At 51.7% G+C, this 25,593-nt stretch overlaps 2 protein-coding genes across 7 annotated transcripts in view; both read left to right on the top strand.

Moving 5' to 3' along the window:
• Window positions 1-18,412, top strand: part of CPEB1 (cytoplasmic polyadenylation element binding protein 1) — a 102,700-nt gene extending 84,288 nt beyond the window's left edge. For 5 of the 6 annotated variants that reach the window (XM_040642847.1, XM_040642844.1, XM_040642846.1 and 2 more), the window contains 9 exons: window positions 5,041-5,267; window positions 7,012-7,264; window positions 9,101-9,214; window positions 9,510-9,614; window positions 10,506-10,642; window positions 13,464-13,662; window positions 14,879-14,973; window positions 15,512-15,592; window positions 16,962-18,412. In XM_040642847.1, coding sequence (XP_040498781.1) covers window positions 5,041-5,267; window positions 7,012-7,264; window positions 9,101-9,214; window positions 9,510-9,614; window positions 10,506-10,642; window positions 13,464-13,662; window positions 14,879-14,973; window positions 15,512-15,592; window positions 16,962-17,072 — 1,322 coding nt within the window. In that variant the 3' untranslated portion in view covers window positions 17,073-18,412. The remainder of the gene's footprint in view (window positions 1-5,040; window positions 5,268-7,011; window positions 7,265-9,100; window positions 9,215-9,509; window positions 9,615-10,505; window positions 10,643-13,463; window positions 13,663-14,878; window positions 14,974-15,511; window positions 15,593-16,961) is intronic. The other variant, XM_040642845.1, reaches the window with a different exon arrangement.
• Window positions 18,413-20,127: 1,715 nt separating this feature from the next.
• Window positions 20,128-22,868, top strand: RPS17 (ribosomal protein S17). Its single transcript, XM_040642843.1, has 5 exons — window positions 20,128-20,267; window positions 20,530-20,681; window positions 20,870-20,975; window positions 21,479-21,544; window positions 22,742-22,868. Exons 1-5 carry the CDS (start codon window positions 20,265-20,267, stop codon window positions 22,820-22,822), a joined length of 408 nt encoding a protein of 135 aa, XP_040498777.1. The 5' UTR covers window positions 20,128-20,264; the 3' UTR covers window positions 22,823-22,868.
• The last annotated feature ends 2,725 nt before the right edge of the window (window positions 22,869-25,593 follow it).

Raw genomic sequence — 25,593 nt, 5'->3', positions numbered from 1 at the left:
ATTGTGTCCTTAAGATGAACAACCTTGATCAGTAGGGTGTGGCCTCAGTGAGAGTACTGGCTCTAAGGGTTGTGGTGCTCCTTCCTTCCAGTATTATTCAGCAGATACTGATCACCTGCTCTCTGCCCGATGTTGAGCTAATTACTGTTGGAGTGGGTTGGCATGCTTGGTTGAGAAGGCAGAACTCGGTCCACATGTGTGCCTGCAAATATTCATATAAATGTTTTTGAGGTTTTAAGAAGTTTAAAAGAAGATTATTTCTTCTTACAGACAGAGGCTCGGAAGGTACTTCTCATCCCCCTCCTTCCCCCACCATCCCCGCTGGGGATTCTAGGCCCTATTACTTGTGCTTGATTCTCCTTTTCAGGCTAGATCCAGTTACCTTGAAAGAGGCAGAGAAAGTCCAGTGGGAATTGACTAGTTTTCCTTCGTGTCATTTAAAAAAAACCCTTTCTGTTTGGGAATAATTTCAGTTTACTGAAGTTATAAAGTTATACAAGGAACACTTGTATTTCTTTTATCTGGACTCTCCTGTTGTTGACGTTCACCTTCATCGTTTCCATGTTCTTCTCTCTCTCTGTCTCTACATAAGTTCTTCCTGAACTGTTAAGAACAGAGATGTTCTTAGGTACAGAGCCGTTCTCAGTACCAGTCGATGTAAAGTTGATACAGTACTTTCATTAAACTGTTGTCTGTAGTCCAGTTTTGTCACGTGACCCAGTAGTGTCCTTCGTGGCACTTTTCCTTCTCTCTTAACAGGTGTCTGCTCCAAGCAGTAGGCCCTAGCTCCCTCCGTTTTTGCCCACATGAGCTTAGAGTCTTTCGGTTGTCTTGTATACTTGTGACATTTAGCTTGCGCCAGTCAACATCTTTCCCAAAGCTGTTAGCACAGTCTGTACCACTGTTATTTTAGGTATTAGTTGCTATTATGCTGTAAGAGCTGTGTTTAACCTACAGTTTTTAAGTCAAGGGAAATAATGACATGAAGGGTTTTTGGGGTGTGGTGAGGGGAACTGATGACAAGCTTGACGTAGCAAGCCTCAGGCTTTTCTAGATGAGTGCTTCTCAAACTTTAATGCTCACACAAACCTCCTGGGGATCTTGTTCAAAATGCAGGTTCTGATCGAGTGGGTCTGGAGTAGGGCCCACGATGCATTTTTAATGAGTTCCTACAGTGGGAAGGCCCTAGAGAAGTTTCAAGGCCTGGATGATTTAGATCCCAGGGCACTGGCCTTTGGTGGGCGAGACAGCTTCCTCAGGAGTTGATGGTCTTAAAGGAATTTGAACAAATGAGAGGTGTCAAGAACAGGAAGATGAAAAGATGTAAAGTCCTGAGTACTAAAAGAAAAAAAAAAAAGTCGCTAGTGAACGGTGCCTTCCAGTACATACAGCTCAGAATCACAAAGAATTGGGTCGCATCCTGTCTCTCACTAGCTGTTACTTCTGCCAACGCTTGCCCTTTGAGCCTTGGGTTCTCCTTTGTTAAGATGGGGTAATGGTACTCACTGCTTAGGATTTAGTGAAGATTACTACTAACCTAAAGTACTTCCAACAAAGCGTCTGGCACCTGCTCTCTGTGCAGTAAGTGGAGGCTGCTGTTACTGAATGGTAGGAGCTTGAGTGAACCTGGTCCAGACTGTAGAACAGGTGACTGACCAGGAACCATGGGCACTTAAGTGAGTTCATTAGTGGCCCACGTGGGTTGTCATGCCATTTTCTTTTTAGATAGGCTTGTTATCACATTGAGAGGAGTGCTATAGACATAATTCTTAGTTTTGACACAGGAATTTGACAGAGACTCAGGATATCTTTGTGGGCATGGTAAAAAAAAAATTACATGTTAGTTGAGGTAGATGGATTTGTGGCTGGTAGAATAGAAGTACGAACACGGTAGTGAATAGAAGCTGATGCAAATGAGAAAAGTAGTCTGCAGGGGCACCCGTTTTGCATTTTGATTCTTCCAAATGCACTTTTTTTGAAAACCTTGGGTGAAGACACAGTTACTCTAGCCCATATTTATGGTCCTTGATGCCCCCAATACAAGCCCCTTGGGCCACCCATCTTCTCTTGAGCTTTTTTCTGCTGCTTTATGCTGTTTCCCATGACAACTCCTGGGGCTCCCTACAGGGCCGTACCTTTTTCTAGGATTGACACGCAGCCCGTGTCTGGTCTTTCCCTGGGGAACGCTCCCTCTAACTTGTGCGTTTGCCGGGGGGGTTTCCTCGACGGTGCCGCCTTGTCAGGCGGGAGATACATGTTCTTCCAAGCCTCGTCTACCACTTACCTCAGGGCCTTTCCATTTGTTCTTCCTTCCAGTTTCCCAGTTCCTTCTCTGAAGCTCTCAGTGTTTGTTTGTTTTAACCCCAGGCCCAGTTATCACCATGGGCCCCTTTAATATCCTCACGTATGACCTGTCCAGCCTCTCAGACATTCCGTGTCAGCCCACCGCTGGTCACACATCCTGTGTCTTGCCGTCCTCAAAGCTCAGTGTTCACCGTCCCACCACCTCCTGTTTCTTCTGTCTGCTCCTCTGTCCCTCTTGCAGCTGTCAGCGCATCAAAATGGCTGGTTTGCATCTGCATCCCCTGTTGACCCGCTTCTGTCCTTCACCTGCGCTGCATGACCCGTCCTTCACCTCCCCTGCAGCTGTCTCCATCAGCTCTTGTCCTAGGTCCTCCTTCACAGCCCTGTATGGGTCCCGTGTGGAGAGAGTGGGCTGTCGAGTGTAGACACGGGCTCTCTCCGCCGGGCCCCAGGTGCAGTGAGGGCCTTCCTGCCAGCCACCTCTGCCACCCCCACAGCAGCTCTTCAGTGTCGGCCTCGTACCTTCACAGTGAACCCGGTTTTCTCAGCTCTGTAGGATTCGGTTGTTATCTTGCTATTCGGCACCCTACATTTATTCTGTAAAATGTGAAGAAAGAGGAGGCCCTTCAGGGCATTGGTACCATTTCAAGGCCGATATGTGCGATCCGCTAGTTTTCACGGCGCTGTTATGCCAGGTTTTGCAGCACCAGGAAGGAGCCTGGAATAAATCTTCACACCTCCTGGCTTCTCAGGGCATGAGCTCAGGGGCTTGGATTTTGTGCTTCACTGAGGCAGGGGCTTGTCAAGAGTATTTGAGAAGTTTGACAAGGATTATTTCTGGTGGATGTCAGAATCCAAGCACTGAGAGACGCTTACTTTGAGCATGCGGTTACGGGCTGTGCTTAGGAAACGGCTTTCAAAGGCCTAGTTAAAAGAATGTTTTCTTAAAAAACAAGGTAATAAGCTAACAGAATCCTCACTGTAGGTGATGCAGCCCCCACCCCAGCGCACGCACGTCACACTGGCCAGAATGAAACAGCCCAGGTGTGCCAGGTGGTGGCCGGGACGTGGAGGGACTGAAACGCTCTTCAGTGCCAGCAGGAATGCAAAGTGGTACATCCCCTTGGGAAACTGGTGTGACCGTTTCTTTAAGAATTCAGGATCTATTTACCAGAATAAAATAAACATACACATCCACAGTATCCCCTGCATGTAAAAAGTTAAAGATACACCCACCTTATCTTCATCTCTGGGCCACAGGAGAGTGGGCTGGTCTCCCATGGCTCACGCGTGCTGCCGTGAACGGTCTGTGTGCGTGCTGCCCTGAGAACATGCTTTCACTGCCACTGTGTGTCTGGAGAGGTTCATTCCTGCTTCTTGGGACCCAGCACAGCCCCCAGCCGGCGTTCAGACAGACGTGGAACCTGAGAGGAGACCAGCTCTAGCAACCTGTGTGTCACCCAGTGACCAGGGGAGGGTCCCAGGCACGGCCACCACTTACTGGACACCTGCACACCTGCATGCACACAGACACACGCACACGTTACTTTGGTTTAACCCCGCCATTTTGAGGTGGACACTTCCCCTGTCTTCAGATGAGAACATTCTCAGATGAACATTTCGTCCCTGGCATTCATGCCACCGTGCTCCGTGGCAAAGCCCTTCTATTCCTCATCCTCATGGATAAAAGGCGTGTTTTCCTTTGGATTCCTTATGTCTTCAAGGCTAAGGGTGGAAAGATGTCCCCTTCTGTCCACTTTACCTCTTCTGGCCTTTGCTTCGCTCTTTTTTGATGCTTGGTATTTAAATATTGTGTGCTGGGCACTGCTCCGTTGAGCACTTTCCATCTGCTGTCTTAATTATCGAACCCTCCCAACAAATCTATGAAACCGTTGATATTCCGCTCAAGATGTCATGAGAACATGGGGACTCCACAGGCTTCGCAAAGCACACAGCTACGGGGAGGGGTGTCGGACCTAGGGTTCTAGCCTAGGTTTATTCTAAGCCAGAGTGGGCTTAACCACACTGTCCTTCTGCTTCCGTCCTCAGGGTCTGAGGTTCAGGGGTGAATAGGACAGAGTCTGTTCATGCAAGAACTTTGCATGAGGGGGCTTTGCAGAGGAGATGGTGTGCTCATGTTGAACCAGACTTGTGGGGCATGGCATAAAATTCAGTAATGTAGCTATATAGTGTTAGAAAAGTGGGAATTCTTTGAATAAATATGTTGGCAGGCAGTAAGGAAGGAGTGTGGTTTGGGCTTCCTAATTGTGCCAAAGGTGTCGTCTACAGCAGCATGATGTGTGTATCCAGACATTACTAGCAGCTGTGACCAGGGTTCCTCCTGGCACAGTGTCCCAAATACTGGCACTGACCCTTGAGTCTGGGCGGCGGAGAGCAGTTCTTCCGCTGTTGCAGCAAGAACTCTGGTCTTCAGAAAGCCGTCCTGGAACTGCCTCTGACGGGCCCTTGTTGGCCATTGTCGGTGTTGGACATCTGTCTGCTCGTTGCTCTCACCGTGGTCCTGACGTGCTTCTGGAACTGCCTCTGACGGGCCCTTGTTGCCCATTGTCGGTGCTGGATGTCTGTCTGCTCGTTGAGCTCACCGTGGCTCTGCCGTGCTTCGGTGGTTGTGCCTTCGTGCATCTTCTCCAGCGGCTGTGGGAGAAAAGGGAAGGACTGTTGTTCAGGAAGGAAACAAAGAGGTCCTAAGACTTCTTTATTCTGTTCTCTTCCTAGTACTGAGCATGCTCCACAACCCACTGGGCAACGTCCTGGGGAAACCCCCCTTGAGCTTCCTGCCTCTGGACCCGCTTGGATCTGACTTGGTGGACAAGTTTCCAGCACCGTCAGTTAGAGGATCCCGCCTGGACACCCGGCCCATCTTGGACTCCCGTTCTAGCAGCCCCTCTGACTCAGACACGAGTGGCTTCAGTTCGGGATCAGATCATCTCTCAGACTTGATCGTATGTCACTTGTCGGGGAGTGGGGTGGGCAGGGCGAGCGAGCGTGCCGTGGAAGCGTGTCCACCAGCATGCAGGCGGGAGGGGGAATGACGGAATCGGGGAGGCCACTGTGGACGTGTAGAGAACCTTCATCCTCCACAGAGGAGACAATGCCTTGTACACTCATTGAGCAGCACATTTCAGGACCCAAGCAGCGGACTCTCCTCTTACAAGTTACTTCAAGGGCTCTGAGAAATAGTTAATTTCGAAAGTTAATATGAGAGGTCCTGCATTGTTCTCTTTCTTGACCTGCTCGGTTGTTTTCTTGAGCCTTGAAACAGAACTGTTTACATACCTTTACGTATGTTATCTCAGAATTTCTAGGTGAAGATTTTAAAAGTCACACGTTAGTAATTATCAGAGCGAGGATTTTAATCCAGATCAGGCTGACTGTAGCTCCTCTGTTCTCGTTACTGACCCATGCCACCTCCGTGTGAGGCCATGATGAACCTATGAACTGTGGCCTCAGAGTTAATCTGTGTACCACACGCCCCTTCTCCACAGCGGTGCGTGACAGGAGTGGCACCTGAGCTAAGTAGAATTGGCGGGTGGATTAGAGTAGATGAGGGACAGGGGACGTGAGAGGTAAATACATGGGAATGGCAGTGAGGAATCATCCTTAGATAAAATACAATTTCAGGTGCTTTCTGAGCCTGACTTTCTCTACTGCCAGATCCCCTCAGCTGACTGTTCAGTGACTACGAAGGCTTCTTTCCCCGCCCTCTTCTCCATCCAGCTCTGGTAGCGCTGGATGTGGTTAGTTTCCCATCCATTGCCTGACCTTTTAAGACCCACCTGGTCTCCTGTTGGCCTGCCCTAGAATACGAAAGCTGGCATTGGTGTTCCCCCTGCTTGTTGGTTTTCTCTGTTTAGTCCATGTTTCCAGAAGGGTAACCACAGCAGGTCCCTTTGATTTCTCTGGGCTGTAGTTTACTCCCCTACAAAATAGGGTTAGATGCTTCTGGTTCTGCTTATGTTAATTCAGATGGTGCTCAGTCTTGGGAATTTACCTCATAACTAGCTTTGATTTTTGGGATTTTGTTGAAAGAACTTTCTCAGATACCCAATCCCAAGGGTTAATTGATGAAGAGTTGTGGGTAGACAGCCCACAGAAGGAGGAAATAGAGGCAGTATTCATACTTATAGGAAATATTCTGAGTAATTAGTTTGTGTTTTTTTGATAATGTGGTATCATTTTTACCCACTTAAGTTAGTAAAATTTAGAGCCTTGACACAAGCTTAGAGTGAAACCCACACTCTCATACGTTTTTGATAGAAAGCAGAACCCTCCTAGAAAGCATTTTGGGATTTTACATCTAGGAATTGGACCCAAAAAAAACCACACAAAGCAAGAAGAAGCTATACCTTAAAGTTTGTGTTCATAATCCTGAAAACTTGGAATGTGTCTAAATATTTAACAGGGGAATAGGTTAGTGAAATTTAGCTTTTTCCCTAAATAGATTATCATAAATTAATTAAAAATGACTATGAAGACTTGCCTGGGGATATGAAAAAAATGTTGAGTTGGGGAGAACAGGATTTATTTAAATTTTAGTGTAAGGACAACTAATAAAAAAATGCATAGGAAGAAAGTCTAAAAGAAAATATCAGAGCTAAATGGTATAATTTCTATATAGAGTATGATTACTACTTTTATAACAAAACTGTCCTTTAAAAACCCGTGTCTTCCTTTTTCCTCCCCTAGTCAAGCCTTCGCATTTCCCCTCCCCTGCCCTTCCTGTCTCTGACGGGGGGTGGTCCCAGAGACCCTTTAAAGATGGGGGTTGGGTCCCGGATGGACCAAGAGCAAGCTGCTCTCGCTGCGGTCAGCCCCTCCCCAACCAGTGCATCCAAGAGATGGCCAGGAGCTTCTGTGTGGCCGTCCTGGGACCTCCTCGAAGCCCCCAAAGACCCCTTCAGCATCGAGAGAGAGGCCAGGCTGCACCGGCAAGCTGCAGGTGAGTGTGGCCATGGCCAGGCCTGGAGCCTGTTCTGGGCACAGGGAGTAAGTGGCCTTAGTTCACAGACTGGTGAACTGTTCAGAAGGGGCCCTGGTTGTGTGGTGAAGTCTCTGGTGTGTTTTGTGGCGTAAGTGCGAATGGGACAAACTCAGGGACTTCTCTGAGGCTGAGCAGAGAGGAAGGAGGCTGCGCCCCTGTGGGGTTGGACCCACCTCTCCGTCGTGCTCTTCAGGGGTGGGTGTGTTCAGGAGAAACCCTGGAAGTGATGCCCAGGATTTCGTCTACCTCTCCCCTTTCTAATTCCGAGCCCTGTCAGACATAGCCCATGCTGGAGCTTTCTTCCCAAGGCTTTCTGATGGGTATGCTCAGGGATGCACTGTGGGGTAGGTGGTCCATGTGTCAGCCTCGTCTCCCAGGAACCCTTAGGCTCTGTCATCTGAGTTCAAACACGTATTGAATCTGTCCCTCCTCTTACACCGGTACTTGGAAGTAGAGGAGTCTCAGTAAGTTGCTCACCAAAGCTTCAGGGAGGTAGATGCTCACTGACCGCTCTTCTAAGGTTCTGGAGTTGAGACTAAGTGAATGTTCAGTTCTCCATCCATTTGCTTCTGTAGGCTTCAGTATGTCTATCTTTCCCACCACAGAGCTGGACCTGATCTCATTCTCCCCTGGTGTTTCTGCTGCCCTGTTCACTTAATGGTTTTGGCAACCCGTGTTTGTACTAGTGCCATTGTTTGCCTATGAAATGACATTACCTTGCTTTTGGATGAGGCCATTGTATTGATTTATGTTTTTGTTTGCAAAATATTGCTGATAGTACCCAAGTTCTTGGTGTAGCAACACATTGGGCCTGTGCCTTTTAAGGAATGAGCTTCCATGTCATTGTCCTGGGCGGACGTGATGGTTGGTTTCATTGGCTCTCTGCCCCAGTGCTGAAGGACTAAAACGGGCAAGGACTAGCCAGTCCCCACTGATCTGGAAAGGCACAGACTGAGACGGGTTGAAGGCCAAAGTGGTCACCGAGAACAGAGAGGCCTCTAGAACTTTTCAGAACAGGCCAAACAAGATGGTTTCTCCTCTGTACAGCAAGAAGGGTTTCTTAACGAGGTGTTTGAGTCAGAGAAACTTCAATGGGTTTAGACAAACTTGCATTTGGTATAAATAGAAAGCGGGGTGGTTGGGGGAAAATCCTTTATCTTACAGTATTGGCATCAAGGAAGGCCCGTGTCTGTGCAGGTGCTGTGAAGGCAGCTCTGGCAGTGAGGGGACATGGTTCTGCGTAGGGGAGTGGTGGGGACATTCTTGTCTTGTTGGGTTGCTACTGGTGGTTTTTACTGGCACTGTCCTGACTTCTGTGACTGAGTTCAGAGTGAAGACCAGGGAACAGTAGAATGTTCCTTGTTTGAACATCTGGGGAGAAGGCCAATTTGGGCCAGTTAGCCTGTAGGACATTGTATACAAAATTGCTTTGTTGGTGTTAAAGTAATTAGAAATTTAATTAGTACTGTAAGCCATGACTAGATTAAACGACTTTGTGGTTGGCTTCTCAGTCACATGTTTGAAAATAGCTTGGGTTGGGATCACTTTTACCCGCATAACTGCTTGCTCTTCCCGTCTGTTCTAGTGGAGACAGAATTAGGGATTCGTCACACTGGGCTGACTGGTTTGATGAGGTGTAAGGTTTCTTGCCTTTCGGAATCCTCATGGATGTCCTCCCAGGCAGCCAGGCTGGGACCATGGCCTGTCTGGTTCTTTCTGGATAAGTTCATCCCAAAAAAGAGCAGTGACTTTGTTGATCCTCTGACCCATTTCTCTCTTTGTCGTCTACCAAAGCTGTGAATGAAGCCACCTGTACCTGGAGTGGCCAGCTTCCTCCCCGGAACTACAAGAACCCCATCTACTCTTGCAAGGTGTTCCTAGGAGGTGTTCCTTGGGATATTACGGAAGGTGAGCTGCTTCGAGCACTGAAGGTGGGGCGTCTCTCTCAAGAGCACTGAACCTGGACTCGAGGCCAGGGCTGAACCTGGGCCCAAGCACAGGGTAGTACAGGAGTGAGTGAGGGCGGGGGTGCAGTTTTAGACACCCGTATTGTTTCTGTGTCTATTACCAGAGACCCAAGGTCAATTCTGAGTTGTTTGTCAAGGGAGAGAAGTCTGGGAGAGGAGCACTGGGGTCCTGTGCTTGCGCCTTCCTGGGGAGGGGGACCCGTCAGTTTCTGCCATTCTTTTCCATCTCCCTGCAGCTGGATTGGTTAACACCTTCCGTGTTTTTGGCTCTCTGAGTGTGGAGTGGCCTGGTAAGGATGGCAAGCACCCCCGGTGTCCTCCCAAAGGTAATATGCCTAAAGGTAATACAGACATGGTAGGAGCTTTTTTTTCCCCTCCCTACTACGTAATTGCACTGAGGGTGCTGGGCTGTCCCAGCTGCATGCCGGTAACTTGGTTTGGGCACTCGAGAGCACAGAACTTTCCGCTGTCGGCACTCCCTCCAGCCCAGCACGTCCCTCGGCTTCCTTGAGCTAATGTTCTCTGTCCACGCCTACACTGCGGTTGGAGGTGCCTGTGAATCTTGCTGTGTGCAGTTCCTTGTGCACTTCCCTCCAAACCTGAACCCTGGCAGCTACTTTCCTCTCAAAATGAGGCGTTCAAAAAGCTTTCCTTTGCCTGCCTTTCTTGCCCAGTTACATTGTTGCCTGACCTAATTCTGAGATCCCTTTGGAGTTGGCAGGAATGAGGACCAAGCATCTGATTCCTCACTGGTCTGAAATGAGATCCCTTCCCTATAGAAAGGAGCAGGTGCTATTTTCACTCTGCCCCATCTTCACTGAAAATGTTCCGATGAACTGAACCAGTGGTCTAACTAGGCTTTTAAAGCAATACCTCCGTGCCCCAGCAGACGGGCCACAGACCTCCCATCCTCCCTGCCCCAGGACAGCCTGGCTCTGCTGACCGGAACATGCTGTGTTCTGGGATGAAGAGCTGTGTGGTTATGATGGGATCCTGTGTCCCACCTTGTCCTTTCCCTCCCTCGGGTGGGAGATGGTGTGCTTCTCCCTCACTTGGTCCAGCCATCTGACCCGGCAAGTGCTTCCATTCAGAAAGACATTCCAGGAGTAGGACAAACATGTATCTTACACATGAAGCCATTTCTCTTGGAAGAAACCCCCTACTGCAAAACCAAGCCTGAGGAGTAACCACCCCAGGGATGTTAATGCTGTTTCTCCCTTTATCGGAAATAGGGTATGTGTATCTGGTCTTTGAACTAGAGAAGTCTGTCCGGGCCTTGCTTCAGGCTTGCTCTCATGATCCACTGAGCCCAGATGGTCTGAGTGAATATTATTTCAAGATGTCCAGCCGGAGGATGCGCTGCAAGGAGGTGAGTTAGCACGACGTCCTCTCTGGGTCAGGGTGCTTCGCGTGTGAGGCATGGATTTCCTGGGGTGGGTGAGTACGCGGGCGGCGGGCGAGCGTTCCTACTGAGACAAGAAGGCTGCTCCTCCTGTGTTACGGGAAGGACAGCAAAATACTCCCTTACAGTAGAAAAACAAAAAACCTCTGGGCCTTCCTCGTGTCTGTGTGCTCCTGCTTGTAGAGGTTAGACTGTGTCCTGGCCCTTATTCTAGCCAACACCTCTGCCCCAAACGTCTGGTCTTAGAAATGAAATTGAAAACAGCAGCTTTCTCTACTTGGAATTAACTGATAATCTGCAGCTGTGTCTCGCTAGTCCTGCCCTCAGGCTGTGCCTCCGACCTCCCAGTCTGTGGCGGGTCAGTTCCTCCTTAGCCCACACCATCCGTGGAGCACCTCTTGGCTCCCATTCAGGGCTTGCTCACTATGTGCGTTCCTCCATATGCTTCTCTGTCTTGACGCCTTCTCTGCTCACGGCCTCGTGTGCCTGTGCCCTTAGCATCATGGGTCTCTAGCAGTGTTACTGCACCTGCGACCCTCACTGCTGGGGCTGCCAGGGCCCTTCCTGGGTCCCGTCTCAGACTTACTGAGTCAGTTTGGGAGGAGTGTAAGAATCTCCACTTTGGACCAAGCTCCACGAATGGTTCTAGTGGGTGATGTTCGAGAACCGCTTGTCAAAGGAAGTTCTGCGCTCAGGAATCAGTGTTGTTTTTTTTAAAAACCTGGTTCCAGAGAACACTGTGATACTGGACTAGCTACTTAATATATATGAACCTTCATTTCCTCATCTATAAAATGGGGACTTGAAATGCCTATTGTGGTAGGAAGATCAGCAGTTGCCAGGGGTTATGGAGGAGGGAGGGACGCATAGCTGGAGCACGGGGGGTTTAGGGCGGGGAGACTACTCGGTGTGATACTGCAGTGGTGGGATCATGTCCTTACACATTTGTCTAGACTCACAGAATGTACACAGACACCGAGCCTGAACCGTGGGGAAACCACCACTTTGGGGGGTGACGAGGTATTGGTGCAGGTCCCCCGATCGTAGCGCAGGCACCGTGTGTGGGGGGGGCACATGCCTCAGATCACGGAGAACATGGGAACTCTGCTCTTAGCTCAGCTTCTCTGTGAACTTAAAACTGCTCTAGGAAGTCAAGTCAGTTAAAATCTGTAGGGTAAAGGGGGAAAAAACCGAGATGGTCACATTGGGTTTAAAATAAAATAATCCAAGTAACAAAGCTGGCTCTTTATTTTATAGATGTTTCCTGGTGCTAATTCACATTCTGTCTTAGTGGCAGGGTAAGTTGGTCTCGCGGCTGCCCTTTCCCGCTGCGTGGGGCTCACACAGCTCTCCCACCTCCTTACACTCTAGGACTTGGTTAACCTGCTCCGTCGTCCCTGTTCCCTGCTTTCACAGCGAGAGGCTGCCACGGCCACACCACAGACCCCCGGCCCTCCTCAGTGCCCCTGCTGGCACCTCCCCATCTCCTGTCCCCGCCTCGTCACCTTGCAGTGATTCCCCGCCTTTGACGCACTGACTCTCGGCTGTCCTGGTTCTCCTTCCTCTCAGGCTCTTCTCTGCCACCAGTGCACTCAGAATTGGACTCTCTTCTCTCCCCGTCACTTCAGTCGCTCCTGTGGCTCTGCTCTCGCTTTCAGACCCACACTCCCCTCTCCAGCCTCACATCCTCCTTGAGCCCTGCCTTCCTGTGGGGCCTTTCTTGAGGATGTCCTGTAATCTAGATTCTTGCGCTTAGTGTAAGAAAAAGCTTGGAAAGCTTGCTGGCCCCTGGGATATAGACCAAGATGGTGATACTTCTCCACGGGGGTGGAAAAAGCAACACGGACTTTTTCATCTTCCCATGAAATGAGATTGTCCCGGTACCTGCCATCAGGCGCTCATCTCACGGTCTTCTAGGCCTGGACCCCTTCAGCCCCGACTCCTCATTCTCCCACCAGGCCCAGGCGGTCTCACTTGTACAGCCTCCTCTGTGGAAGAATCTTCTTGGCCTTGGCCTGTTCTGTGCCCAGCGCCACCAGGACCTCCAGGTCCTCATCACCCATCCTTTCAGCTGTGGTTTCCACCTCGATCTCTTCCTGCTTCGAGACTTTTTGCTGTTGTTGTTGTTGGATCGTCACAGATTAACTTTCCAAAAACACCAGTCATCTGTCAGCTCACTTCCTCGTGGAGTCTTCTGCCTGCTATGCCAGATTTTGTTCTAGGCTCAGGGAACTCAGGGGCAAAGGACATGGTCACCTCCTGCCCTGTAAGCCATCCACCCTGCCTCTCTCCAGTTACTCCCTGTCCCTGGCACACGCCCGATCCTGCACACATTGGGCCAGCAGCCGTCTCATAGTGGGACCGCGAGCATCCCCACCCTCTGTCCTTCCAGGTCTTACCCTTCAGTGTGAGTCCCTTCTGCCCCAGGGACGTCGTGCTCTCTGTGGCTCTGCGGTCCTCTGCTGGAACCATACAGTTGACGGTAGTGACAGAGGGCTAGGTTGCTGGGTGTGACAGCTGGGACTGTTTCGCTTGCTCTCCAGGATGACTGGTTGCTGTTCCACTTGTTTCCCCCATTTTGGACACACAGACTCAGCGAAACCCAGCTCTAGTGGGGGTGAGGTGGCTGCTGAGTGCCTGTGTGCCCGGGACTGGGCGGTACTCTGCGCCTCCACTGGATGGGCCTCGGAACCCCAGCTGGAGTGCCTCCCGAGCATGTGCCTCGCGGCACGAGGGCCCGTGTCTCCGGCTCCCTGCCAGGGCTCACACATCTTCGGGTGGTTTCCAGGTGCAGGTGATCCCCTGGGTCTTGGCTGACAGCAACTTTGTCCGGAGCCCCTCTCAGAGACTCGACCCCAGCAGGACAGTGTTTGTTGGTGCTCTGCATGGGATGCTCAACGCCGAGGCCCTGGCAGCCATCTTGAACGACCTATTTGGTGGAGTGGTGTACGCTGGGATTGACACAGATAAGCACAAGTATCCCATTGGTAAGTGTCCCACTTCTGTGTGGGAAAGCTTGGTGGCCCCTGGGACCTTGCTAGACCGAGATTGTGATACTTCCCACGGGAGTGGAGAGGGAGGCCTGACCCAGGTCTGCAGATGAGTTCCTACCAGCAGCATAGCGTCGTTCTCTAGAGAAGCCATCAGTCCTGCCTCTTGCACCCACCCCTCTCCCTCCACCTCCCACGAACGGGGGGAGAGTGGTAGGAGATCATAGGAGGTGAAAGTGGGACCAGAACTTTGGTTGGAAGCTCAGAGCTCATAGCCAAACCAGTCTGCGACAAGAACAGGTATATGTCATTAAAAAGCAGGACCTCCCTGAACTTGCCTGTTTTTTTAAGAGTTCTTGAAAAGTGGCCTTGTCTCCAGGGGCAGAGACCAATGAAGGACGATACCAGGTGACTCAGGCAGCAGAGTGTAGTCATGGCCTGTGCTGTCCTCGCTGAGGGGAGTTTTTTATCAGCCCCCCTGAGAAAGGAGGTTCATTTCTCAACCATAGCAGAGTAATCTTGGTGGTGGGGTTTGGAGGTGGAGCAGAGCCTGGACTTTGTGATCAAGACATGGCTAAGCCACCTCCCCGAATGCTTACTCTGCCCACCCACACTGAGTCTGGCGGGGAGGGAGCACCGCCTGCTGATCCCTGCCGCACCGCACACGGGGCACGGGGACCAGAGAGGCTGTGGGGCCGTGGCAGCATTTGGCAGGATGGGTCGTCTTGTGGCTTCCCTGCTCCATCTCCGGAGTGCCTCCAGGCCAGGAGGGGTTTGCGGGCCGCCCTCCCTTCAGAGATGTGTTCTCTCTGCATCTTGGTTCCCACTCCTACCCCTGCCTGTGCTTCTGCCAGGACCAGAGGCGTCTCTGCCGGCCCCCGTCTCAGGCAGCACGTCCTTCCCCTGTGCTAGCAGTCTGCATGACTACACTGTTCAATAAATGGGGTTGCTGAATGCTTAAAATACGGCCAGTGTCATGTGTTCAAATGATAGTATCTGGGATAAATTGGGTTAAATAAATTATATTATAAAAATTAATTCCACCACTTTTTTTTTCACTTAAACGTGGCTACTTGAAGACTTAAAATTACATAAGTATCTCACATTATATTTCTGTCTGACACCCCTGGTCTAGAAACAGGGTTTCCTGAGTGTTGACAAGTAGCATTTGGGAGAATTTGGTTAGAAGGTAAGTTTGTTCTCTTGTTCCTAGGGTCTGGTCGTGTGACTTTCAATAACCAACGTAGTTACCTGAAAGCGGTCAGCGCTGCTTTCGTGGAAATCAAAACCACCAAGTTCACCAAGAAGGTGAGTGTGCTGGTCTGTACCTTTAGTCTGGGTCTTCACTACCCACGGCAGGCCTGAGCCTGGAGCCGTTTGTGTGCTGGGGTGCCCAGGGAGTGGGCCAAGTGAGGTTTGGGTTGGGCGTGGCCTGGCCATGGCAGGCTCCGGAGGGAGGGGAGCTGGGACCGTGGAGTCTCTTCAACATGTGAGGTGTCTCCGCTCACTGGGTGTTTGACCAACGTTGCTTGGGCAGCCTGGCTTCCTATTCTCCAACCTGACCTGAGTCCTCTGAACACTTACTTTTTGCTGGGTGATTGAATGGTGGCGTCAGATTTGCTAAGAAACCCATGCAGATGCAGTGGTGTGTGTTGGAGCCTGCCGGCCTGGCCTTCTGTGCTGTGTGGATCTGTCCTCTAGGGGCTCTTACTCTGCCCGTAATCCTCTCCTTTAAAACGAGACCTCCTGCACTCCTGTGTATAGCTCAGTAATGCCCCTTCTTTTCTGGCCCCTTTGGCCTCCTGGAGAGAAGAGCCACTCACTCTCCCATTCTTGCTTTGTGCAGGTTCAGATTGACCCCTACCTAGAAGATTCTCTGTGTCATATCTGCAGTTCTCAGCCTGGTCCCTTCTTCTGTCGAGATCAGGTGAGTCCCCAGGGCACTTGAGATGTCTAGGAAGTCCCTGCCCTCAATTAAAAATTGTCATGCCACATTTGTCCCTAGAAAGTTGGTGCTCTTGTAGTTGTCTAAGAACACACAAAGGAGGCAGCGGTCATGTTCTCTGATGGTCAGACCAGGGAAACAAGCCCTTGGGAAAGCTTGTTGAGTTGAGTCTTAACACCTTGGCCCTCCCCTTGCCTGTGGCACGACCACCAACAGGACATCTTTGTGCATGAAAGGAACCTGAGTGGGTATGGTCAGTAGCACCTGTAAGCCGAGTACAATAGTTCTAACTCAGGCCTTTCTCCATTGATCTTCCCCTGCTCAAGGACCCCTTCTTCACTTGTGAGCCTCTGGACTCTTGATATTTGTACCTGGTTTCTATCCACAGTTGTCAGAGTGGGCAGCTTTCTGTTGAATGCTCCTGGGTGGCAGGAGCAGGGCTCTGGGTGCGTTAGGGCAGTGTTTCTCTTATGTTAATGAGCACACATTTGAGGATCTTGTTTAAATGCAGATTCCGACTTGGGTTTGGAGTGGAATGTGAGATTCTTTATTTCTGACAAGTTTCCAGGTGGTGTCAGTGTGGCTGGCCTGGTACCACACTTGGACAGGAGTTAGGGGAGGTTTGGGGCTTGTTCACACACAAGCAGGCAGCCCTGCTTGGGTTTTTGCATGGTGCTTATTGCTCAGGTCAGAGGTTCCAGGTAGGTCAAAGTTAACCCGGAGGCTCCAGAGGGAGGGTGTGAGTAAATTTGGGTTATTGAGTAAGGGTCAGAACATGTATCTCTCTGAGGAGCCTCCTCTAGCAGACTTCTGTGTGTCCATATCATTCACAGCTGACCCCCATCTTCAGGTCACTGTTCAGAGGTTGGTGGGTTGGCTGAGGTTGCACGGCTGGCCAGAGCTAGGACCAGGCCTGTGGTGCATACCCCATCGCCTCTCCACTTAGTGTGAAGAGGAAGGCCTGTTGCCTAGCATTAGGACATGGAGCCGCTGTCTTTGAGTGTTCTCCCAAATTATCAGCCATATGATGCAGCTGCTCTGTAGGAGGTGGGAAGGGCAGGGGACCTGAAGAGCAGCCCCGGGGGTGGGAGGGACTGCGGGGAGCTGGCGCCCTCTCCGCACACAGTAGGAGCACAGCACGTTTGCTTGAGTTGGGCACTTAGTGGGTTTACCGCAGTTGGTCAGGCCTCTGTTAGGGGTGAAAATGTTCCCCAAGACCATGTCTTCTAACCGCACAGAGGCCACCAGGAATCCCTGCTCCCTCTCCAGCAGGGCAGGCAGGCAGCTCCTGCAGCAGCCCCTCACTGGTGCTGACGCGGGCACGGCGTCTCTCCTCCTTCTCCCCCACCAGGTGTGCTTCAAATACTTCTGCCGGAGCTGCTGGCACTGGCGGCACAGCATGGAGGGCCTGCGCCACCACAGCCCCCTGATGCGGAACCAGAAGAACCGAGATGCCAGCTAGAGGGGCTGGCCGTGCCCGGTGGCCTGTGGCGCCCAAGGCTGGCAGGTCAGGCAGCTGCCTGCACCGTCCTGCCCCTGGCGACCAGGGAGCTGGCTTCCCAAGGACAAGGGAAAATCGTAGTCACCTTTGCACTTGCTGAATCTGTCTTTGTTTCTGCACTAATTAATGCACAATGAGTTCTGTCGGGTTTTGTTTTCAGGGGGTGCGCCGGGGCAAGGACCTTCTGGCTCACCCTCCAAGCGACTCTGTAGTTTTCCCAGATTTTAGTTCCTCATTTTGCCAATGAAAAGCAAAAAAGAACTACGTGTCCGGAAGGTATTGACACGATGCCTACATCTAGGTTTATTTATTAAAAGCGCTTTTTTACATTCCTTGCAATACTGATGGTGGTGATGCGCAGGTCTCGTTGGTTTCATTCTCGCAGTTGCCATACAGTGCCTTTCCATTTATTTAACCCCCACCTGAACGGCATAAACTGAGTGTTCAGCTGGTGTTTTTTACTGTAAACAACAAGGAGACTTTGCTCTTCATTTAAACCAAAATCATATTTCATATTTTACGCTCGAGGGTTTTTACCGGTTCCTTTTTACACTCCTTAAAACAGTTTTTAAGTCGTTTGGAACAAGAGATTTTTTTTCTTTCCTGGCAGCTTTTAACATTATAGCAAATTTGTGTCTGGGGGACTGCTGGTCACTGTTTCTCACAGTTGCAAATCAAGGCATTTGCAACCAAGAATAAAAAAATTTTTTTTGGATTTGAAACTGGACCGGATAAACGGTATTTGAGCGGCTGCTGTATATAGTTTTAAATGGTTTATTGCACCTTCCTAAGTTGCACTTATGTGGGGGGAGGGTTGATAGAAGTTTTTAATCACAAAGTCACAGGACTTTTTTCTTTTGTAACTGAGCTAAAAAAGGGCTGCTTTTTGGTGGGGGCAGATGAAGGCTCACAGGAGCCCTTTCTCTCAGAGGGGACAAGTACCCTTCCCTTATTTCTTTTATTTGAGAAGTGTATGAAGCAACAGTTGCAGTCACGGAAATGCTACTGGAATTTGAAAACTTGACTTTTTCTTTCTTCTTTTTTTAAAAAAAACAAAACAAAAAACCTACTTGCCCCTCTTTGGGAAGCTGTGTGCCAAAGAACCAGTGTCATAACCCCTCCCTCCTGCTGAGCTGACGTTGCGTTGTTGCATATCCCAGCTACTCTGTGGGTTTTGTGAAGCTGTGTGTGAAGTCTCTACCTCATTGTAGTATATGCAGGCAAGACTGCACTCTCCTACGGATGTGTGGAGTAAGCTGTGGTGTAGTTTTTTTGGCACATAATAAACACGTTGCAGCAGAGTTCTCGTTGTCTCTGTGTCTGAGGTGTGGGAGCCGAGGGGCAATAGGGTAATAAGGCTTGAGAGTAAAACTTCGTGTTTCCTTGGATTTTCTGTGATGGGATTCCAGCCCAGGTTGGCAGTGGGGTCACGGGGAGACCTGCCCCTGCAAGTACTTCTTGGTCACTTCCGCGGTCAAATGCACCTCGGAGACGCCTCTCTGGCGGGTGGGTAGCTTTAGTCCAAGCATAAAAAGCCCTCGCGCGTACACTTCTCAAAGCCCCAGACCCAGCCTGGAGAAACCGGAGGCACGGCTGCTCTGGCCACGTGTTCTCAAGCTCTCCCAGGCCTTCCGGGAAGGCTTTCCATCGCCTTGGACTGACCGGTGCTCGCCCAGTCCTTTCCGAGACGGAGAACTTTCCCTCCTGCTGTTGTTGAGAGCCCTGTTAATTCGGACTCTGTCCCAGGCTCCGGGATTTGTGAGAGGGTCCGCGGATGAGTTTTCCAGGTAGGTTGTGTCTGGGCCCAGCGCCTGGACTGATCTTTGGATTCCGCTGTAGGCTGAGGTAGAGGGAACCTGGCACAGCCAAGCATCCGTCTGCTGAGAGGGGCAAGAACTCGCGGCCGGAGGGGGTGGGGAGTCCTTCAGCGAGAAGGAGCGGCCTCGTCTTTGGAGGCCCGGCTGGCAGCTGCTTCACAGGACGTTTGCTGGTAAAGTAAGCTCCTGCAACTTCTTCAGAGGAGCCTGACCGCCCTTTTGGTCTCCGCTTTTTCTCCTTTTCCCGAAGAGGCATCTCTCCCCTCCATCCCCGTCTTGTGCAGCTGCCACTTTCAGGGAGAGAGCTTCCTGTCCTCCGGCCTTCCATTCCCAGTCAGTCCAAAGTCCGCGGGCACTGGCCAAGGTGACCGGAAGGGAGTTGAGGGATGAGGCCCAGCCCGGTGCCCCTTAACTCCTGCAACCTGGCCAGCCCAGCCTTTCCTGAAGTCAGGTGGGGGCCTGGGACTTGCTTCAGCAGCGTTGGGGGGAGCAGAGCTGGAGGGAGGGGGCAGGCTTGGGGACGGGTCGGCAGCAAACCGTGCTGGTTGGAGGAGGTGCGTCTGGTTGGGAGCGCTGCAGGCGAACTGGGCCCTCTGCTTCCACGTTTGAGGGCTTGCTTTGTGGGGGGCACTGGGGACTAGGGAAGCAAAACGACCCTTACTGTCGTGGAGCTCACCCTTAGCTGAGGAAACTAAGACAAGTCACCATGACAAGCAGCTTAAAAAGGACGGTGATGCTACAAAAGGATAAAGGGGGAAAGCCCCTCTGATAAGGTGACGCTTGACCAAAGACTTAGAAAAAACGGGATAAGCCTCTCCCAGTGGCAAGCCTCTCCCAGTGGCAAGACTCTCCCCGTGGCACGCCTCTCCCCCAGGCTAGAAAAGGCAAGTCCCTGAGGCTGAGGGTCCTGGGCGGGGCGCCATCCCTACCTCCTTACCTTTCCACGCTCCCGAATGCCGTCCCAAGGATGCTAAAGCCTCCCCCCGTCTCGTGGGCACGTGCAGAAGACATGCACGCCCTCTGTCTAGGGCACAGCAAACGATCCTATCTCAGAACCAAGGAGCAGAAGAAGCGGGCGAACAGAACCGTAGGAGGGGCGGGGAGCGGGAGCGGAAGCGGGAGCCGCGCCCACGGGGGGTAGGGGGCGGGCCAGACATTCGCCCCGCCCACCAGATGGCCGCGGGCCGCCTGCATTTCCGCCCCGCCGCGCCGGGGGTCGCTGTGGAGCATCCGAGTCGACTCTGCGAGTCCCGGGTTAGCCGGAAGCGCCTTTCTGGCCGGCGCTTTATAGGCCTCGCTTGTGCTTCCTGTTTCCTCTTTTACTATACCCGCCAACATGGTAGGTATCTTGGCCCGAGGCCCCGGCTCCCTACAATCGTCCTCCATCCGCTGCTTTCCGCGGCCCCCAGCCCTCGAGGAAGGGCGCGGGGCCCCGCCAGGCCCCAGCCTCCGCGGGCCGCTGGCCTCCGCGCTGAGCCGCGCGCTCCGGCGGTGCCCGGCCGGCCCTTCTCCCGTCCCGGGCTCTGCCGCAGCCCGCGAACCCCGCTGCCGTCGGAGGGCTGTCCTGGCTCGCGGGTGACGCTGTGTTCTCCCACTCGCAGGGCCGCGTCCGCACCAAAACCGTGAAGAAGGCGGCCCGGGTCATCATTGAGAAGTACTACACGCGCTTGGGCAACGACTTCCACACCAACAAGCGCGTGTGCGAGGAGATCGCCATCATCCCCAGCAAGAAGCTCCGCAACAAGATCGCAGGGTGAGCTGGCGGCGAGGAGCGCGGGCGGGGCGCGGGCGGGCTTCGCTGCGGGGTGGTCGTCCGGGGCGGGGCCCCGGGCGGTCGTGAGGATTCGAGCTGGCGGGTCTGAAGGCGCGGGCGGGGCCCCGGCCCTCGTCGCTGCGGCGTCGGCGGCCTCACGGTGCTGCTGGGCATGTGTCCCTTCGCAGCTATGTCACACACCTGATGAAGCGGATTCAGAGGGGCCCCGTCAGGGGCATCTCCATCAAGCTGCAGGAGGAGGAGCGAGAAAGGAGGGATAATTACGTGCCCGAGGTAAACTTGCGGGGTCTGCCTCCGGCTCATCCTCAGAGGTGGGGCAGGTTGTTGAGAACCTGCAGAGGGGTCCTCCGGCGAGTCTGAGCAAGGGGTCTCTTATCCATAGACCTCTCCCCCCGCCCCCGGCCAGCTGTAGGTGCCCAAAGTCATGTGCCGGTGTGGTAGCCCTGTTCTTCCGTGCTGGGGCCCTTTAGGCCCTCCGGCTTCTTCCCAGCAGAGCCCTTGATGCTGTGCGTTTCATGGTTTGCCTTAGCATCTCATTCCTGAGCTGTTGCCTCCTCCGGAGGTTTTCTGCAAACCGGTTGGATGTTAGCGAGGGAATTACAAAGGTAGAAGCAGAAAAGCGGATCCCTGGGACCTGGAATCCTTAAGCAGACTGCTCACCTTGGAGGGTGCCGGCCCCTACCCCCCCCCCTCGTTGAAGAATCCTGGAGAAACGGTGGGGAGAGTGAGAGATGATGACCCACTGATTGTTTGGGGGCCTGCCCTGTTCCTTCTAGGTCTCAGCCCTGGATCAGGAAATCATTGAAGTAGATCCTGACACTAAGGAAATGTTGAAACTCTTGGTAAGTGTTGGCCGACTAACTAAAGGAGGACTTTATCCCTGGCCGAGGACCATCCGTAGCTTTTCCTCTGTCCTCGCCATGTCCCAAGAGGCCCATCCTGTTACCTACCTTTACTACCTGAGGAAATGGTAACTTGAAGATTAGTGGGTGGCAGGGTTGGGAGTTCTGTCTACACTGCTACCATTGGACAGGCTGCCTCCAAAATGGGGTTACCCTGTTATTCAAGGTGGAGATGGCCCTCCACAGGAGGAGTTCCTAGAGCCAGTGGCCATTCCCCCAGGACTTTCAGGACACCCGTCCTCCCTCCTCTCCTGTTCGTGTGTCCTGCCTGCCTCTGTGGCTGCTGCTCACATTTGCCTCCCTGGTTCCAGCTCTGGTTGTCTTTTCATTTCATTCTTTGTGCCTTCCCTCGGGGACTTCACTGCGTGTGCGTCTGTATGCTGACCACTCTGAAGAACTGTGCTCTCCTTCCCCGTACTCACCAGATCGTTGAGCTGTCTTCATGTGGCTTCTCTCCGTAGTTGTGCATAGTTTGGTGAAGGCAGCATGGCTTCAGAGCCCAGTACGCAGTGACCTGAAGCAACTTCGTTTTTTCTTCTTTATGATCATGAAATATTTGATTCAGGAAGGTAATGAACTTCAGTGTACCCACCAGGCAGTTTCAGAAAAACATGACCAGTATAGCTGAAGTCTGCCGTGGATCATTTTCTCCAGAAATAACCTCTGTCCCGAATGCGACTTTGTAGTTTCAAATATAAAATTGGTTTTTGAGAATAAAATGAGAGGGACATTAAGTGTCAGGCCCTGGAAAGGAAATGGCACTGTATGTGGCCTAGAGCAGTGATTCTCAAAGGAAAAGATTTGACCTTCAGGGCATTTGGTACTGTCTGGACACGTTAGGTTGTCAGAGCTGGGGAATACTAGCAGACATTAGTGGATAGAGGCCAGGGATGCCGCTACAAATCCTGCAGTGTGCAGGACAACACCCTGAGTGTTGGGGTGCATGTGCCTTCAGATCGCAGGTAGGCTCCCTTGTGAGTTAATGCTCTGGGGCAGGGAGAAGGCCCCTGTTGGGTTTCTGCAGGGTCCCACCAACCGGAGCCCAAGCCAGGGGAGGCTGACAGGCATGGCCTGCCAGTGCTCCTGGGACTTTCATCACAGAGCTCCTGAACTGAACCTATTTTGTTGTTTTTCTAGGACTTCGGCAGTCTGTCCAACCTGCAGGTCACTCAGCCTACAGTTGGGATGAATTTCAAAACACCGCGTGGAGCCGTTTAATCTTTCTGCTGTGCTGTAATATCTTCAATAAACCTTGGACAACAACCTTGCCTGTGTCCTGTGTGGGTTGGGTGCCAGTAGTGCTAAGGGCAGGAGTTCTTTCTCAAGGGAGAGATCCTGAGGAGCGCTCTGCAGTGTGAGCAATTGTAAGTGGCCTCTTGGCAGTGCCCATACAGACGGTGGGTGTGTTGGAGAGCTGAGCCACCCTGCCTCATCCTGGCAGGCACTGAGCTCTCACCTTGGCTTCAGGTGGAAGTTGGGAGATGCTTTCCTCCTCGCCCCGCATGCCTGGGTGTTTGATCCTCAGCCTTTCCCAGTTACATACAATCTGGGCTAATGAGCCTGTCTTGAAAGGGTAACTAACACTCCTCACCTGTTTGAGCGTTGGGCTTTGTGGGTGGGAGATAGGATGGGTGGTGTCTGCCCGGTACCTGGAACACAGGAGATGCAAGTTTGAGTGGAGGTGAGGAGGGTCGATGCAACTGGGATGCTTGCTGGCTGGATCCTGGATACATGGCTCTGAGCTTGTCTGCTGAGGCTGTGGGTCAGAGAGAGGGCAGGGCTGGTGCCTGCTCTTGAGTAATGAGAAGACGGAGCTGTTGCTAAGTTGGTGGTCCACAGGTTTGCTTTTCTGTCCCCGGCGGAGCTGGGCAAGCGTGGGTGTTGAGATCTCTGCAAGGAGGTGGTAGAAGCCTTGCCGGTCTGCTGCTGTGAGGCAGATAGATACAGCAAACAATGTAAAAATACGTAACAATGTTGATAGAAAAACATTTCAGAGAAGGTTGCAAATACAAGAAACTTCAAATACTCAGATCTACCAATTGTTAATTTTGCCCTAGTCGCTTTATACTCGAGTGTGTGTCTGTGTGCGCGCGTGCACGTGCCCGTATGCATATGAATTTCTGGTCTATTGAGATAAGTTAGAGGCATGCCCTTTTGCCCCAAATATTTCAGTGTCTGTTTCCTAGGAACAAGGAAATTCTTTTACAAAACCACAGTACAATGTTCAAAATCAGGAAACTTAACGTTGATAAAACCATAATCAATTTTTGCCCATTTCCCAATAATATGTTTTATAGTCAGTTCTTTTCCCTGGTCCAGGATCCGATGCACGTGTGCTCATGTCCTTCCAGCCTCCTTTCCATGTCTTTTCATGTCATTTTTGAAAAGGATTGTCTGACGTTGTAGAATGTCCTTGCAGTTGGGTGGTTTCATGTTTCCTCAGATTTAGTGAAGACCGCAGAAGTGACACTGTCCTTGGGGCATCAGCTGGTCGCATTTGTGATGTTTACGTTAAGGCGCACCTGTCAAGTCTCTCCATTGTGAGTTTTATCACTTAGTAATTGTAAACTTGTGAGGAGATCAGTATTTTAACTCCACGGAGAAGCTCTGTCTCATTTACTAAACAGCAAACTTTTGTTTCCATCCTTTGGTGTGGGGTCGGACGTTCTCAGCCACTCTTGCCTTCTGAACACGACCGAGCCTGGAGCCGCCCCTCGCGCCTTGGTTTTGGTCAGCGGCCAGGAGAGGGTTGGGATCTCCCCGGGGCGGGGGCGGGGGGAGAGGTCGTTAAGGAAAGGGTAACACGTGTAGCCAGTAGCCGGGCAGCTCGCTGTGACGCTTGCCGCGCTCCCCCATTGGGAGGCGGTGTCCCTGCATCCCCAGGCCTGGGGCCAGTCTAGGTAACTCCGCTCGGGGCTCACAGGGGAGCGGGGCGGCTCGCAGAAGCTGCTTGAGGCTCCGCAGCGCCGCCGAGAATCTTGCTAGGCCTCAGTACCCTCCTCTGTGGAGGAGGAAGGTGCTTCTCCCAACTCCGTGCGGCACGTGTGGGGAGCAGGTGGCCGGGCCCCGCCCCCGGGGGCTGGGATTGGCGCTTTCGCAGGAGGGCGGGGCCGACGCAGGTGTAACCCGCGCGCTCCTCGGGCGGCGGGAGCCAGGCTGGCTGCGGGTCTCCTCAGGGCTGGGGTCCGACGGTGCTGTCGGCATAAACACGCTGGACAGCCTTCCGCCTCGCGTGTCAGGCAGGCTCTGCTCCTTCACGATTGGACAGTGCTCCAGAAGCCTTTGGAGGTAATTTTTTCCTTATTTCTCTACGTCGTCCTTGGGTGTTAGAGGGTAATTTACAGCATGCACGAAAAAGGGAAATGACTCTCCTGCAGATAGGTATCAAATGAACACAACTTAAGGCTTGTTTTCTTAAACTCAGTGAGGTAACTGAGAACTTGTCATTATCAGTACAAAGGAGAAGTCACAGGACGAATGTGGAGTCAAGGAATGTTGAAATGAATTTATAAATGGACGCGAAACTGATTTTTTTTCCCGCAGGAAGTCAACTGACTCTCAACCCAACAGAATTTATGTATTTGCGCGTCTGTAGATAAGGATTCTTGGCTTGCTCTCAGGTATTTGCAAGTGAGGGAGCTGTAAGCCACACGGCCAGGAAGAGTGGGCAGTGCGCCTGGAACCCCAGGCAGAAGCCAGAGGGTTGTTGCTTCTCACAACCCGCAGCTTTGCATTGAAACAGAAATTTCCCCTCTTTTTCTGAAAACTCATACTTCTTCTGTGTCGTCTTTGCCATCAGGACTTTCAACTTTGTTAGTATAGTCCATAGTTATTAATATAGTCCATGGTTTTCTCTTGAAATTAGAAAAAAACCCCATCTGATATCATTTTAAATGTTGTGTTTTCCTTCTTTGCTAAGTTAAACTTGTCAGACGTTTGACTATTTTATTTATCATAGTTTCAAAAAAACCCTTCTTCCTACTTTAGAT

Source organism: Ursus maritimus, unplaced genomic scaffold, assembly GCF_017311325.1.
Source record: "Ursus maritimus isolate PB19 unplaced genomic scaffold, ASM1731132v1 scaffold_27, whole genome shotgun sequence".
NCBI lineage: Eukaryota > Metazoa > Chordata > Mammalia > Carnivora > Ursidae > Ursus > Ursus maritimus.
Note: the sequence above shows the minus strand (reverse complement) of the source record. Positions and strands in the feature narration are given on the sequence as shown.

Bases quoted from the DNA above. Each gene is read 5' to 3' on its own strand.
- RPS17 (XM_040642843.1), top strand. The intron at 20,682-20,869 runs GTGAGCTGGCGG...GTCCCTTCGCAG, and splicing joins CTCCGCAACAAGATCGCAGG to CTATGTCACACACCTGATGA. The intron at 21,545-22,741 runs GTAAGTGTTGGC...TTGTTTTTCTAG, and splicing joins AGGAAATGTTGAAACTCTTG to GACTTCGGCAGTCTGTCCAA.